At 48.7% G+C, this 16,651-nt stretch overlaps 2 protein-coding genes across 2 annotated transcripts; one reads left to right on the forward strand and one right to left on the reverse strand.

Moving 5' to 3' along the window:
* Positions 1 to 1,792: 1,792 nt before the first annotated feature.
* LOC128721203 (uncharacterized) lies at positions 1,793 to 10,305 on the forward strand. Its single transcript, XM_053814930.1, has 6 exons — positions 1,793 to 1,836; positions 6,201 to 6,718; positions 7,512 to 7,722; positions 8,401 to 8,589; positions 8,654 to 9,022; positions 9,092 to 10,305. The coding sequence occupies exons 2-6, from the start codon at positions 6,437 to 6,439 to the stop codon at positions 9,847 to 9,849; spliced, it is 1,809 nt and encodes a 602-aa protein (XP_053670905.1). The 5' UTR covers positions 1,793 to 1,836; positions 6,201 to 6,436; the 3' UTR covers positions 9,850 to 10,305.
* A 22-nt stretch (positions 10,306 to 10,327) lies between these two features.
* On the reverse strand, positions 10,328 to 13,344 carry LOC128721202 (ATP-binding cassette sub-family B member 10, mitochondrial). The gene is made up of 8 exons (XM_053814929.1): positions 12,981 to 13,344; positions 12,683 to 12,889; positions 12,130 to 12,614; positions 11,827 to 12,058; positions 11,572 to 11,758; positions 11,411 to 11,510; positions 11,110 to 11,334; positions 10,328 to 11,032 (listed from the first exon to the last, which is right to left on the reverse strand). Exons 1-8 carry the CDS (start codon positions 13,342 to 13,344, stop codon positions 10,754 to 10,756), a joined length of 2,079 nt encoding a protein of 692 aa, XP_053670904.1. The 3' UTR covers positions 10,328 to 10,753.
* Positions 13,345 to 16,651: the final 3,307 nt, after the last annotated feature.

Here is a 16,651-nt window from a genome sequence, read left to right on the forward strand (position 1 = left end):
TGCCGCACGGCGCCCACTTCACATTACCACAGCATTACGATGTAACGGTGTACCCTTACACCGAGCGAGCGGTGAAATTGTTGTAATGCTTCTTATTACGCTTTCGCAACCATTTCCAGCGTCCGTATCGTATTGCGGCCGGGCGAACGACATGCAAAAGGACACGCGTACACCGAACCGCACTACGCATGCCCGTTTTTTTCCCTGCCAACGAACGTGGTCCCGTGTACCGAAACTCGCCACCGGAGCTGAAGAAAAGGGCGAAGAAACCCACAGGATAACGCCGCGTCAGCGCCCTTTTGCCCGCGAGTACAGGAGCCGTTTCGTGCGCGTTTGTCAGCGAACTCGCAAGCACTCTGTTTGTCAACAAGCCCCGCAAACGAAGGTGTTCACCTCCGCCACGTAGTATGCAAACACGCTGCTTATCGACCTGCAGTTGACACGGTTTTCTCTGGCAAGAAATAGTGCGCAAATTGGTGTGATTTGTGGCGCGTTACAATCGAACGGTTTCGTCTTCCATCAGCACGTACGGGACATCCTTGCATCCTGTGCTTAAGGTGAGTACAATTGAAGTTATTTCCGACGGAATCCGACGATGGAATGCCAAACGGATCCTCCCACGCTTTTAGCGCCAGAAAAAAAGCTCGGAGTTGAAGTGGTGATTAAGCAGAAGCTCAGTTTGCAGAAGAAATGCTGCTAAACAATTTCCCATCAACAAGTTTTGCGCCCCCGAAGGTAGGCTTTTACATGGCACGCAATACACAAAGCATGTGAGCGAGTGAGTGGTGAGAAGCTCGCGTGAGCAGGTGAACGCGAGCAGTGAGTTTTTGGTGCGTGAGAGCTGGTGAGAAGTAAAATAGGAGTGAGAGAAAAAAAAGCAGACACTTTCTGCTCACTCTCGCACGGGTGCGCTGCACAGTGGGACAGCTCAGCATAAAACATAACTAGGAAAACAATTTGAGCAACCGAAGATCGCGATCGTTGTTGATCTTGAATATGAGATGTTTTAAAGAACGCACATAGAAAATTTTTATGTATTAATTATGTTGTAAAATATACCATTGGTTACGTTTACTTGTAAACAGCATATCACATCATTACAAGCTGTAATAGGCGATGCGGCTTGGTTTCTATTATTCAAAGCCCGGTAAAGATGGCGAGAGATCAGAGAAGGCGCGCGGCAAAGCACCGAGAGCTGTAATTAGTGAAGGCTCTCATACACGGCGGATACGTAAGGTGGCGGATCGTATGCTTTGTGTGAATCGGGTGCGATAAAACGATGCGTTTCGCAAGAAAAGCGTGTACCGTGGCACACGGTATATACGATGAAAATTCATGAACATAATTTTGAATACTGTTCAAAGGAGTACATCAAACTGGGAGCTTTCACGATCGAACAGGCACTTGCAGTGTTCCATCGTAAACGATCGTTGGTACGACAAAGCGTTTTTAAGGCTCCATTTCATCGCCTCATCCCTAAAAAGAGCTGCAAATTGAAAAGCACAAAAGATGCGATCGTAAGCACTACAAAATTGTCGCCGTCCACCAGCCGCTTGAGCGATGGGTCGTTCATTATATTTACGCTGTGCCGTCGCCACTAGGCCGCGTCAATTCGCTCAAACCACGAGCCGAACGGTGCTCTCCACCAGCAGTCTCTGTGATCCAGGCTTTAAAAGCAATCGGGCCGTCTCGATCGCCGTGGTGCCGTGATTTTTAGTGTCTAATATTCGTCATATCGTTTCTGTGAGTGTATCTCTATTCGCTGTGCACCTGCTTAAAAACATCCCATCCAGCCAGACCGTCAGCGATCGCCGGCTTTTTTTTCCCACACGAAAGGTACGCATTCATCTTTCCATCTCACCACAGGTGAGATCCGTGCGCTTCCTGATCCTCGGATCCTGCACCGGTGTTCGTTTGTGTGTGCTTTTCCTGTTCTTAATGCCATCGGTGCCGTCGATATGCAACTTCGCTCATGACCTACACCAATCGAAGCATTCTTGCGCCGGAGATGGATATTTCGCAGCCGGGGCGAAAAAGAACAGCAGTGAATGCATTCACATGAGGTCATTGAATTTCACCGTCTCTGGTTAAGTGGTGGACGACTCAAAGGAGCGCCACAACGCGCATTTTATCGCAGATCGCTCTCTCGATGCACATTTTGCGCTGCGTTTGTGTGTTTGTGTGCTTTTGCTGGTATCAAAGTATATCATCCCGATAGATGGCTAAATTTAGCGCGCATCCCACGTCACAAGGCCACATCCTCTCCGTCGTATTCGACGCTGTTTTTTTTGCTTTCTGTTTCGTACGTCGATCGAGGTTCACTTGTACAGCTCTCTCGATCCGCACCGATGGCGTCTGGTACGGAAGGGTTCCACGAGGCCATTCGAAGGCCACCCATGATAACCCTTCGGGGGCATGCAGGACAGCGAATCCGGTCGGGAGAACCTGCAACCAAAGATGCAGACGGACACGAGCTACAAGAAAGGAATAAAAGATGTAGAATTGAAAGGCGATACGGTGCTGGCTAAACGACAGGAAGTGAAACCATACGGTAGGGTGCGATCAAAAACTAGTTTTTTCCGGTTCATCATATAAACTCGTCCACGCGGAACGAGCGACCAGCGCAATGACCGGTTATTCCCGCGAAGGCATCCTCAAGAAGGACCACAATGTCAATTATATCGTGTGACTGTTTAATTCCGAAATATGGTCCCATTGCGGCTGGTAACCTTAGCATAAATATGCGTGTGTGTATTTTCGTTACACCGTGCACGATCTACTCCACGATCTCAAGAACGGAGCGACTGGTCTATTTTCATTTCGAAAACACATTTCGACACATTTTTCTCTCCCGACCGCGGTTTTCGAAGGGCGACGCGATCGTGGATCATCATTCGCGCAATCCCGCACGCGATACAAAATATATACGCGCGTTCAGGGGCTAAAATGTATACAAACGTGATCGAGCGAGTGAGAGAGAGACAGAGATGAAGAGAAGAAATTAAAAAGACACACGCCACAGAAATCAACATCCAACGGCAAGCGTCAGTGTTGACGATGGGAAAAAGGAGAGAAAAAAATGCACAATATACCGGCAAAGAACCAGTAAGGGGTGGACTTTGATCGCTTGAAAGCGCGTTCGCGTCTCCCACTGTCACCCCTTTCAACCGATCGATCCACCCTTCGCGTGTCGGTCCACCCCACAGGGAATCTGTGGTTGTTTCCTCCTATTCAGAGCCCACGAACCCCAGATGAATGTCACGAAAGGGGGGTGTGTTTGGATGTGTGTTGGAAACACAACCGCGAATGTGTGTCAAATCATCCCTCGCAAAAGGGGGTGCATGGATGGGCGCTTGCGGGAAGATTGTTGTTTAGAGCATATGAGTGTGTGTGTTTTCCACCCCTCCCGACGAACACTAGCGTGTTCCCAGAGTGATCGTTTTGTAAATCAAAGTTACACGGCATGTGCCAACCGTTGTAATCAACCGACCTATCCCGGACAAATTACAACGCCCGTGTGTTTGCAACCCTTGGCGACCTTTTCCGTTCCGGCTTCATTCGTGATAAGACCGGAGGCGATCGTTCGAAACACTGGTGATAACTAGTTCCAAGAGACACCGAGACTGTGCCCGAGCTGTTCCAGAACAGTCGACGACACTATTAAACGCGTACGAGGCGCGCAAATTAGCGAACAAGCCTATTCGGGCGCGAAACAATACTTCCCCCGTGAGCTTATCTAATTTGATTGCGTTGTTGAATGGGGGCCCTTCAGCCAGACGATGCTGGATCGCGATAAGAGCCCTTGATAGTGCGAGGCCATACAGAGGCCGATGCCGCCGTTTAAAGAATCGTTTGGACTTTGGCCATCGTACGAGTGGCCGGTGTTTGGATGCCGCCAAAGAAGCTCGAAGGGATGACGAACGTGTGCTTCTGTAACGGATTGTTTTCCCGCTCGAGCTGCCCTCGCGAATCCACGGAACTGACGATGTATGATGCCATTCGACAAAACGAACCCCCTTAAACGTAGTTATTTTCGTTCAAGCGCTGGTCAGCGAGTTAAACCGTACGAAATTGCTAGCCTTTTTGTTTGCGACTGGGTCCAGCTGGAAGGCTAGTTGGCCAAAGTCACGCTACGAAACGTGCCATCGGAAAAAAGCGCAAGCAACCTGGGTGGAAAACGTACTCAGCCCTTCTCGAGGCGTGGAAACTATTCCCGTTCGCTCGATTAAGCACGCGCCATCTTTGATGCGCACGTTTTATTGAAATTTATGATGAGAAAACACACACACCACTCCCGTGGGTTCGGGGGAAATTTGAATATCGTAAGAGAGGTGTCCGCCACGGGAGAAAGAGAAAAGAAGTATTAAAGGACGAAAGCTCAAAGACGAGAACAAACACTAGCCGCGGGAAACAGCCACTCGAACCGGCACCCGGTAATTGGATGGAGTGTAATTAAAGTATTTTTTTCATTCACTCTTTCTGTCACTCTCTCTCTCTCTCTCTCGCTCGCTGCGTGCCTTCGCACTGCCCATTATTCATCCTTTCACGGGACAATCTGACATGGCTGGCTCCTCGGGCACGTGTCCTGTGAGCCTGTTGCGCGACATTGAGGGACCTTTGGTTTCGTGTATACTTTGCCTTCGCCTTTGATTGAAGATGCCCTCAAGGAGTGTGCTCGAGGGTGCTTCTGTGGGTGTTGTCCTGTGGGAATCTGCCCTCAAAGCTGGGACACACCATAATCACCACAAAAGACGCTCTTCGCTTCCTCGATTAGGTCCCATCGCTTAATTGCCGGAAAAGCGATGAATGCGTGCTGCAATTTCCCCACTTTTTCCCAACCAAAACGGTGACGCCTTTCTCCCGGAAGATGATTGATAATGTTTGCCCCTTTCGTTTCGAGTGGGCGTTTCAGGCGCCCTTTCCATAGACGCAACCCCCCGGAGGGGTGACAAGAAAAGGCAAGTCCTTTTTCCTGCAGGAGCAATGGGTCGGGACGTAAATTGCTTGTTTACTTTGAGCATCGAAACGCCCTTCGTCCGGTCCGGCGCTAGGTTCACGGACTCAATCAAAGACCGGATGGGAGGGATTTTTTTTTCTTCACTCTCCACCCCTCCATCGCCCACCCCCCACGAAGCGCCGGTAAACATCATCAGCGCAAATGAGATTGGCGTGGAGGTGTGGAAAGTGTTGTTTTAAAAATTCAAATATTCATTTCCCACCTCGCGAATGGCCCCCCACTGTCCACGTGCACATCCTCGTTCCACGGAGCCTGAACGGGGGACGATTGCAATATGTGGAACGATGGCAAGCCACGTGAGCCCCACAAAAAGGACACACCGCGCCCGGGAGGCAGCATATTAGCAGCGGGTGGAAAAACAGCCCCAAGGTTAGGGTAAACATTTGCCGGGAAAACATCGACCGGTCCGAAACCGTGACATTCCGGGCGTTCGATTGCAAGCCGGAACGTGGACAGGTCGCAAACCATCGCAGCTTCTCAAGAAGCGTACTCGGCGAACGAGGCTGACCTGCATCATCTGGGTGGGCTGGTTTTTTTTTCTCCCCTAGCACCATGTGCAACCTGCCTTTCTAAAGGATCCACCCAGAAAAGGGCGTCGAGTGCTTCTTGACCTCATTTTTCCGTGCGCCCTGTCGGCTTCGTGCCTTGTTCTTAGTTTTGCGCGTCTTACACCGCACCGGAGCCAGTTGTGGATGAATAATTGAAGCTGTTTGTTTGTAAACACCACTCGGTCGGTTACTAAATTTAGATCCTGGAGCAATTCCTTGGCCCCGTGATTTTAGCCACACGGACGAGCTCCTAGGGGACGAGTTCCTGGGAAGGAGAAACACAAAGCTAAAACTTAAGAAAAACTGTACCGCCTATCCCGAAGACAACAGCATCAACGCATCTACGGTAAGGACTCCTTCGTATCCGGACGTGACCAACGACGCGTTGGGCTAAGGACTAAGCGGAAAAAACTAGCCAAACCAAGCCTACGTGCCTTCAATGATTCAGCCCATTTGGGGGACTTTTGTGGGGCAGAGTGGGGTGTTTGAGATTTTCCACAGAGTTTAAAAATGTATGTCAATAGCGCTCGTGCGTCGGTTAGTTTTTTTTTTGGTCTATTCCACGCAACATTTGTGTGCCGTGTGCAGTTTTGTGAGGTTAACCAAAAATTCTACCCTTGCTTTCTTTTGCGCAGCATCCACACATATCAGGCGTGCAGCTGAAACAACGCTCCCAGTACAAAATCCCACCCACCGGCCACAGATAACAGCATTTGCTCAGTGAATTGGCGAATTTTTGCACCTCAAACTGCAACTAAAGCAGCTTATCTTGGTTTCATCTCGCGAGTAAATCCTCAAACACGCCAGCTCGGCTTAAGATCATCACCCTTCATCAAGTCAGTTCCAACCCACCACCCACCACCCACCAAGGATGATGCGCGGTTTATCATTAGCCCGGTTGGCCCAACTGGGACTGCATCCGGGCATGACCGCAACCGTGGGTCGTAACCATCCGCAACGCCACTGGAGTCAACAGTTCGTCCGACTGCTCAGTACCAGACGTCAGGTGAAGTACCTCGAGGACACGAACTTTCCGCCAGAGAATGGACATGAGCAGAATTCGCTGTACGATAGCAATATCCCGGTGCCGCACGTCACGCTCGATCACTACATGTGGGATCGCTTCAGCCAGTGGACCAACAAGACGGCCGTGGTAAGTGAGCTTCTGCCCTCGGGTCCATAGTCCATCGCAGGAGAGCAGGCCAATTGTTTTATGAGATAATTTATTTGCATCCCGCGGCATCGCGCGTTATCGAGATGTCCTCTCGAGATTGCAACCCATCGCATCCCAGACACTGTTGTCTCGTTCGGTTCCAGGCGTTTGTTTGGTGAGGCCAAAGTGCGATCTGCCAGTTCAGCCGGAGCCAAGTGGACGCATTATCTCTGGGGGGTAATTTATATTTTTGATAGCACCCGAATTTGCACCAACTTGCGGAAAGCGAGCGATAAAGAGTACGCGCGTGCATGTTCTTAAATATAGGCAACGATTGTTTTCGGGACGCTTGCCGCGGGTGTTATCGCGGTGGATGCTTCATTCTCGTACCCGGTTTCAACCGGTTCGAGGTTCAGATCGAGCAGGTTAAGTGATGCCACTCGGTCGGAGTTGATTGCTGATGGTTAGGCGAATCTGCCGGCAGAAATCTGGTATCAGCGAAAACATTCGCTCCTCGTGGCAAATGTTTTTCCCTAGCCAAGAAAGAATTCTAGGAACGATTGATGTGCGTAAGCAGGGACAAATTATTGCGAGCGTCCGTTTTTGTGTAGAGCCACTTATCAATGTCTAAAAAAACCAGTCCCCTAAACGGAACAGCGTGTTTTTCCCCCGAGAAATAGCCGCGAAGGTTCTCGACGCACGCGTGCTAATCGGACGTTACGGCTCTCACGTTTGTGGCATGTTTTCCCAATTTTTCTAATGCTTTATTTCTCTCATTTTCCACCTCACACAGGTCTGTGGTGTCACCGGACGTAACTATACCTACGGGACGTTGAGAGATCATTGCGCAGCGCTCGCAATTCGGCTACAGCGCAAGATGAACCTCGGCTTTGGCAGTACGGTTGCGATCTGTCTGCCCAACATTCCAGAGTTCCCGCTCATCACGTTCGGTGCCATCGAAGCTGGCCTGGTGGTCACGACCATCAATCCCATCTACAACGCAGGTACGTCCTTGCCACTAGCAGAAGTTTCCGCTTGCCAATCGATGGCGCCTGACATTCACCTCGCGAAATGGCCTTCCTCAGCATGAGACCGGAATTTCGGTGTACGACCGATAGCGTGTAACGCCAGCTCAATCGCGTTCTTATCAACCCAAGTAGTAGGATTACTTGTCATCACCCACAGGGTGGCGTATCACAGCATCTGGTCACAAAACCGTAGCGCCGATTACTCGCTATCAGGACCTAATTGAATGTCACATCTCTATCGCTGACAATCGAAGATTTCGCGGTCGAAGCGATCACTTCCTTTCCACCCTAAAAATGGGGCCAAATGGAGGTGTTCGTGTTATCACGCCGCTGGAGCTAAATTGTATGACCGCATGGGCTCGCGAACCGGTACCAATCGCTCGTATGGACCAGTTTTCTGTCCGCCTTGACGGTTGAGTCGTAAATCGTGCCAATCGGTCACAACGCCTACTTCGGTGCGTCCAGTGAGTCAGCAGAGGTTGCTTCGATATGTCACTCGTTTTTCCGTCTCGTCATTCCACGGGGCTGGGGCGGGTTCTTAGCAAAAAGATAACATTCAACTGTCGTCCGCTCGTTTGACGAATCTTTCCCTGTCGCGTACGACATGTCTGAAATGTCTACCCTTTTTGGGGGTGCTACTTCTTCTTCTTGCAGAGGAAATCTCCCGCCAGCTAGTGGACAGTGACGCGAAGATTCTCGTCGGTTTGGCGTCCAACTATGCAGTATTGAAGGAGGCGATGCACCAAGCGAAACGCGACATTCCGATCGTCTGCATTCGGTGCACCAACGATGAGAGTCTTCCGGCGGGTTCTATCGACTTTGCAGAGCTTTCTAACCCCACCGGTATGTAGGAAACCTTTCCGGAGGTCTATCAAGATATCTTACGTCTTCTTTCGTCTGGTTGTAGGAATTCATTACAGCGAACTGCGGCCACATGACCGCACTGCCGATGATATCGTCTTCCTGCCGTACTCATCCGGCACAACTGGGTTACCGAAGGGCGTTGAGTTGACTCACCTGAACATTGTGTCCAACAGTGAAATGCTCGGTGCAAAGGCCGGCACTGGGACGGTGGTTCTGCCCACGACCGACACCTTTCAGGACGTGTTGCCGTGCGTGCTACCATTCTTCCACATCTACGGTCTCACCGTGACGATGATCTCGAAGCTCCAGCAAGGTTGCAAACTGGTGACGTTACCCAACTTCCGACCGGACACGTTCCTGCACGCTCTCGCCGAACACAAGGGCACGGTGCTACACCTCGTGCCACCGATAAGTACGCATCCTTTATCAGGTTCTTATGTGCTTCCGCGCTGAGACTAACGATCATTTTTCGCTATTTTAGTCATCTTTCTCGGACACCATGAGGGTGTGAAGTCAGAACACACGTCCTCCATCCGGAACGTGTTCTCGGGAGCGGCTCCAATGGGAACTCCGGACGCAGAGCGCTTCACGGCACGTGTCCCGAACGTGGAGTTCATCCAGGGCTACGGGTTAACGGAGACGGCACCAGTCGTGTTGATGGCGGCTCTTGGCTCTCGCAACTACGCCTCAGTAGGATCACCTTGTCCACGCACTCAGGCCAAAATCGTCGATCTGAATGATCCCACAAACACCGCACTTGGTCCAAACATGTCTGGGGAACTGCTCGTGCGTGGCCCACAGGTCATGAAGGGCTACCACAACAACCGTAAGGCGACGGACGAAATGATCATCGAAGGCGGATGGTTACGCACCGGTGACATCGCCCACTACGACGAGGATCTGCAGTTCTACATCACCGACCGGTTGAAGGAATTGATCAAGGTGAAGGGCTTCCAGGTGCCACCGGCCGAGCTGGAAGAGTTACTTCGCTCGCACCCTTCAGTAGCCGATGCAGCCGTCGTCGGAACACCACATCCCGTGTCCGGTGAGGTTCCACGAGCGTTTGTCGTGGCAAAACCGGACGCCCGGGTGTCCGAGGACACGCTGAAGGAGTTCATCGCAGAGAAGGTGGCCGCCTACAAGCGACTCGAAGGTGGCGTCACGTTTGTGGACAGTATTCCGAAGAACGCATCGGGCAAGATCCTGCGGCGACAGCTCAAGCTAGAGCACTGCTCGTAGGTGGACACGGCCAGATGTTCTCACACACCCCCTGCGTAGGGACCTGATTGCGAAAATCTCATTTACCATCTTGCACCGGGCGAGCCGGAAGGCGATCGCCGCAGGACGTTTGCTTCATTTTCCGTTACCTACATCCACATTTTACCTCCACACAGACTGTTTAGCTCGGTAGTGACGACGGACGGACGGTGCCGTTGGAAGGTAGCTTCCGCACGTGCATGGTGTTTTGTGTGTTTGTACGTTAAATTTAGGACATTCATCTGTTTTAGCTGATAAACTGTGCTGTGCAGTCGTTGCGCTCAACTCCATCGAGCCGGTAGACAGGGACGGACAGGGTTGACTCCAGCGGAATAGGATTAAGTGAAAAGAGAAAGAAAAAAAAACAAACCTTTTACAAAGTAAAATAAACTAATTTTATAGCTCCTGCGTGGGGTATTTTCGGATATCGTACGCTAGTGAAAATGCATTCATTTGTTTCGTTCGTGTATTTACTATCCATTTTCACCACTCCACTATGCTAGATACATGATTTGTTCTCCGAGGTACACGGTACGTTAAGAACGGGATTCGTTCCGAATAATCTGATTCGCTAACAGTCTCAATACGGCAGTTAAGTGGCGGGTCAAACTGTGTTTCATAAATAAGAGAAATTATTCACAAACAAAAAAACTACAACTCATTCGTTCGATCTCTCCACAAACGAGCTGCAGCTGGGGTGCATTGATTATGGACTTCCTTGTTCTTGCGGTACCGCCCGGCAATCGAAGGATAACGTTCAGTAACAAATATCCAATAACAAAACCGAATCATAATTCGAATGTAAAAACTAAGAATAAACCAACAAACGTGGCCACGTGGCGACCTAAAACAATCATAACGATGCAACCGGCATCACCGACGAGTCCTAGCTCGCGTTAGTAGAACTGCTAAAGGTTTGTCGTTGCACAAGCTCCCGAAACACGCCTCCGTGCGTCGCGATCAGCTGATCGTAGTTTCCGTGTTCCACGATCCGGCCATCCTGCAGCACGGCAATGTTTGTCGCGTTCCGGATTGTGCTTAATCGGTGCGCAATTGTCAGCACGGTACGGTTCTTGGTCAGCTTTTCCAGCGCGTTCTGTATCAACTCTTCCGAAACCGCATCCAGGGCACTAGTCGCTTCGTCAAGGATGAGTATTTTAGGGTTCTAGAACAAGAACAAACGGCATGCGTTCATTAGATTAGCTGCTAATAGGTCTGTTGGGTTCGGTTCGCTTTTCCCACCCGTATGATCGCTCGGGCAATGGCCACCCGCTGCTTCTGGCCACCACTCAGCATCACACCACGTTGGCCAACGAGCGTATTCAAACCGTCCGGAAACTGCTGCACGAACTCGTCCACGTGCGCCTCCCGAACAGCTCGCTCGAAAGCACTCTCGGAGATTTTCTCGCCCATGTTCAACCCGTAGAGAATGTTCTCCCTTATTGTGCCGCTGAACAGTACCGGTTCCTGCGGGAAATGGAAATACCAATTGTTTTAAATTGTTTTCGATTGGAAAGGTTCATTGCTCCGTGCTACGACATGCCTGATTCACTGCGCCAATGTACCGACGGAGAGAAGACGGATTAAGGTCTTTCAGATCGGTCCCATCCAATCGTACCGATCCTTGCTCCGGATCATAAAGCCTGCAACGTTAATAAATATAAACAAAATCCGTCTTATCGATTGAAGTGGGGCCAAGGTTACCTTAACACCAACGACGCGATGGTGGACTTTCCCGAGCCACTGCGTCCGACAACGGCGGTCGAGGTTCCGGGTTCGATGGTCAAGTTCACACCGTTCAAAATCGGTGCATCCGGACGGGAAGGATAATGAAATACGACGTCACGGAACTGAATCTGCCCTGCTAGGGCATTGGTCACTTCAACTCCACCTGGTGAGCGGAATGGTGGAAATTTTGTTAACATCAACCAATGGCTTGTTGCCGAATTCGACACGTACCTTCGATGGGAATCGCATACTTCCGGTCAATTATCTCCCACAGCCTGCTAGCCGACCCGACGCCCTTATTCAGCTCAGTGTAAAAGTTGCTAAGGCCTCCTATCGAGATGGCCGTATAACCGGCGTACAAAATGAACGACGTCAACGCACCGATCGTCATTTCTGCGTTATTCACCATCGTACCACCGTAGTACAGTACCGACAGGATAATAATGTTCCCCGACAGGCCCGTCTAGAGGAGGAAAAGCAAAACACAAGCATATAATAAACCCTCCTAAGGATCTTCTCTGGTGTTAGCGTTACCATCCCGTAAAACGTGGCCCGTGCCCTGGTCTCTCGGTAGCCGATGTTAAGCGCATCCTGCAGTTGTTCCGAAAAGAGCTGCTTCTCGAACCGCTCCTTACAGAACACTTTGACCGTCTTTACGTTTCCCAAACGCTCCTCACCGATCTTCATGATGTCCGCGTACTTGTCCATCAGCTCCCGCGTGATGTTACGCACGTATCGCCCATAAACGATCGCTCCTCCAGCCACACAAGGCACGATACACATTCCCACCAGGGCCAGATGGGGCGAGGTGTACACCATCATTCCAGCACCGGCCGCAATCATGGCCGTAGACCTCAACCCATCGGAGAGGTTCATACTGAGCGAATTCCCCACCAGGTACGTATCGGAGGACAACCGATTCACCAGCTCCCCTGTGCCTTTCCGGTCGAACCAGCCAGCTTCCTGGTTCAGCATGGCGCTGTACACGCTAGCGCGAATGTTTTTCGTTATCCTCAATGCTGAAAACGAAGGCAATGAATTATTCACACCGTCCAAACGGATTCACATCGCTTCTGCAAACACGTACAGGCATTGCTGAACAGGTACACGCGCCCGAAGTTGGCCAACCCGCCAAGGAGAAAGATCCCGCCGAGAATGAGACAAAATTGGTCCAGCTTTTCCTTCGCCATTCCGGTCTCAGCCGAGCTGGAGTAGATGGCGTCAAGGATTTTACCCAATCCAAAGGGAACGGACATTGTGATTGCTGACGAAACGATCAAACATCCAACGCCACCTGCAAGAGGAACCGTGAGAAGATTAAGAAAGACGTTAAAACCCCAACGACAGCAACCGGGAAATCAGCACTAGATGTCCTGTTTATCAACCTGCGATGCTCCATTGCTCGGATTTCGCAAAACCCAGCAACCGCTTCACATCCGACGATCGCAGCTTCAGCTTGGCACGTTTCGCAACTTTCTCCTGATCGGTTGCGGCTTCATTTTTAGCCACCTCCTCCGTACTACCGGTGCTCGCGAATCTGCGCCCCAAGCTACCGGTTATCAGCTGATGATTACGAAATGCTTCCACACCATGCCGGCTGTTCAAACACGATCGATTGCCAACGGTACGACGCAACGTGCTGAATGCCACCCGTTGTAATCCATTCGCACTCGGCAGTAATCGACGTTGTGGGCGAATCGAGAAGGAGATTATTTTGCTCTCACTGCCCCGGACCAGGTTTATGAACATCCTTAAGGTGGCTTCTTTGGGTTGCGCAATTTTTAGGCTGAAGCAACACGTGGCCGACGTTGGCACATGTTCTAACGGTAACGCGAGTTTACGATCACGATCGAGTCACAACCTTTTTAACCGCGTGTTGTTCCGTGTTGCTCGATGAATATCGAATAATTCCAGCTTCTAAAATGAGCCGTTCTCAGGCTGGAGTAGAAAGATCAACGACTGTCGGCAGTTTCGTTAGACTCGTCAGCAACTTATCGCATCGCGGCGCCAAATAAAACGAGAAAAAAGTATTTTCGAATGTTGTAAACAACCACAATCTAGTTCATTTGATGCAGTCTCGCGGAAGCGGCTGAAGTGGGAAAGCAACAGCATTAGAACACGCTTTTGAGGATGTATCAAAGCCAAATGGAGGGCTTTTTGTGGAACATTCCGGTTCACAAGTATACCTTGCAGGTCGGAAAATGGTTACATTTCACTTTCTACTGGCCAGATAGCTTACATTTTTCTATGGCCGGTTATAAATAAACAATTATACAGTCGGCCTTACACAATCGCGACAAGTGCAGTGGAGGATTTGCTCGTTTACAAGAGTACATTGAACCTTTCCGCTATTTTTTACACTAGCAAACTGATTAAAGTAACTGTTCGCTTATGTTTGAAATATTTTAAAACCTAATTCCAGCGGTTAAGCGAAGGAAAAAGGATCACGAAGCTTTCTTATTCCAACTGCTTCATGCTTATGTTGCGTACATGCCTGTATAATTTTCGAAACGTCATAACAAACCATTGGATGTGTGCGTTTCCTTACGTCAAAAGGATTTCCAATCCAGAAGTAATCGAACCGGCAACAATAACACCACGTGATGTGCTGGTTTTTTAATTATTCCGCTCCTAAAATGTGCCAAATAATGCGTGAAACATGGGTATTTGTGTTTAAAATTGTTAGCCTATTTTTAATTTATCGATATTTTAAAAGTGTCATCGAAAAAATGTATAACGAAATGCAGCGTAACGTGTCCTGTCATGGCGCCAAACAGCTGATCATGTCAACAAAACGCCCAAAACAAACGATGTAAAATTACAAAAAACAAAAACCATCCGCTCACCGGTCGGGCTAAACAGTGAAAATTTTATGCAAAAGTAACAGGAGAACATACCAGCTAAGAGGTAACATTTTTGCCGATCGAATTTGGAGCGCAAACTGGGCTACAAAAAATATTTCCGTATAACAGAAACTGAGTGCCGCTGTACACAAGCTTGTCTGCTGGCTCATAGATGGCGCGCAATGCTATAAAACTTGAAATATTTCCAGCGTTGAAATGTTTCATATAATTTGAAACAGATAGCGCCATCTATCGTCAAATAGCGCAAGCAGTATAGCATTTTTATTTTTGAAGCGTTTTTTAAATTCGAAGCGTTTATAATATTTACAAACTGTAGCCTGCTAGCTAGTATGCTCTCCTGTTACTTTTGCCTGAAATTTTCCCAGTTTTGCCCTGCCGGAGCGCGACAATTTTTTTTGATCGTTTTTCTTTCCTCGTTTTGCCTGCTGTTGTGTACTCACTTTTAATGAGCATATTCATTGCGAATAGTCTAATAACAACGTGATATTCATACAATGTGATATTTTATCAGAATATATTTCATCTTTCGTAGCATATACGGGAAAAGGCAATATTATCATAATTCAACGCTCAGAAGAACGAATGGGAGTGCAAGTTTTAATGAATTGTAATAATAACGAGCACCATATGCACACAACTGCACAATATTTGTGTATTTCGGTACAAAATCAGACTAAAGCTATGGGCAAAAGATTTAAAACACGGCTAGTCACTTATTTTTTCCCGAACTGCCTTCAAACATCTGCATAATATCTCAATCGACGCCTGAACCGGTGTTGAATCTAACGATTATTTGAAGCCAACAGTTAAGATATCAGAAGCACCACACCGAGAGGTCGGGAAAATGTTGCCGGACTTTCCCCTCGAAGAAAACGCCGGAGAAAGTTGCTGTAAAAGACGACCATTGGCGCACGCAGATGTTGCCAATGATGTTCGATGGTAGTAAAAACTTTTCACCAAACCACCGCCGAGACATCCGGTGAGAGAGAGAGATGTTCCGACGAGCTTATTGTTAGCAGGATGTGCGCCAACGCATAGACCAGAGCCTTGGCAAGCGAAAAGTGTTTGAAGTTAATTTAAATAAATCATTCCAATAAAAGGATGCTCCACCACCACGGGAAATTGATATTAGCTTCACGGGCAACTTTACGAATAAAATCCGGCACAATGCGATTAGATGATGTGGCGAATTACATTCTCGTTTCCTCTCTGCTTCTCACTGGAAATAAAAATACGTATTAGTTTCGAAAGAAATAGAACCGAGAATTGATGATCGTTGCTTAAACCAAGCGGCACGTTTTTCTTTCCTGCTATGAAGACACGCACAAAGGTATTGCTTTTTTGTACTTTTTTTCCATAACTTTATTTGCTCCAAACATTGTTTCATGCAGACTCAAACTCGCTTTCTCGTTCTCGTATGTGTTCGGTTCAGTTTGACCAATCATTAATAAACCATCATTGCATGCATTTCGGGGGCAAACGTTCAAACGCGTTCTCTGCACTATTATACTTCCTAAGTATGCATTTTTTTCCCTAGGCTAGGTTTTTGCGGTGTGTATATGTATATATAGATATATGGGGTTCGTACAATTTATTGTAAAAAATATGTATCCTCTCTCTTTCTCTCTCTCTCTCTGTCGCGTGTTTAGCACACGATAAATCGTCCCTTTTAGCGGGACCTACCTTGAACAGCTTCTTGATCGCATATTTCACCCTAATTCATACACCTTTGTTTTGTTTTCAAGCGCCCGTTTTTGTTTCCAAAAGCTGCTTATCATATAGGAGCGTGTGTGTCTCGGGGCGGCTAGGTGCGCGATTCGTTCATTGGTTCCATTAGAGAATCATTAATTGGCTTGATTTGCATTTCCTCGCGACCTCGGGTCAATCTAACGTGATAAATGAGTATGTGATCGAATGACGCTTACGCGCGTCTACTGAATATTGGCGACAGCCGGGCGCAAAGAGAAAAAAAAGCTCCTCATCGAGAGATCGATCGAAAGTAAACGAATTCCAACCGATGATCGGAAGGAGTTCGCTTTCAGCTGCTGCAGCATACGATGCACGTTATGATTCGTGATCCACCGTTACAGCACGTTTCTCTCGCACTTGGGAACACAACCACGCCTGTAACTGTAACTGAACTGGCTAACTAAATGACGATAAAGTAAGCTTCTTGCAAATATCATACAATT

This window comes from Anopheles nili, chromosome 2, assembly GCF_943737925.1.
Source record: "Anopheles nili chromosome 2, idAnoNiliSN_F5_01, whole genome shotgun sequence".
Taxonomy (NCBI): domain Eukaryota; kingdom Metazoa; phylum Arthropoda; class Insecta; order Diptera; family Culicidae; genus Anopheles; species Anopheles nili.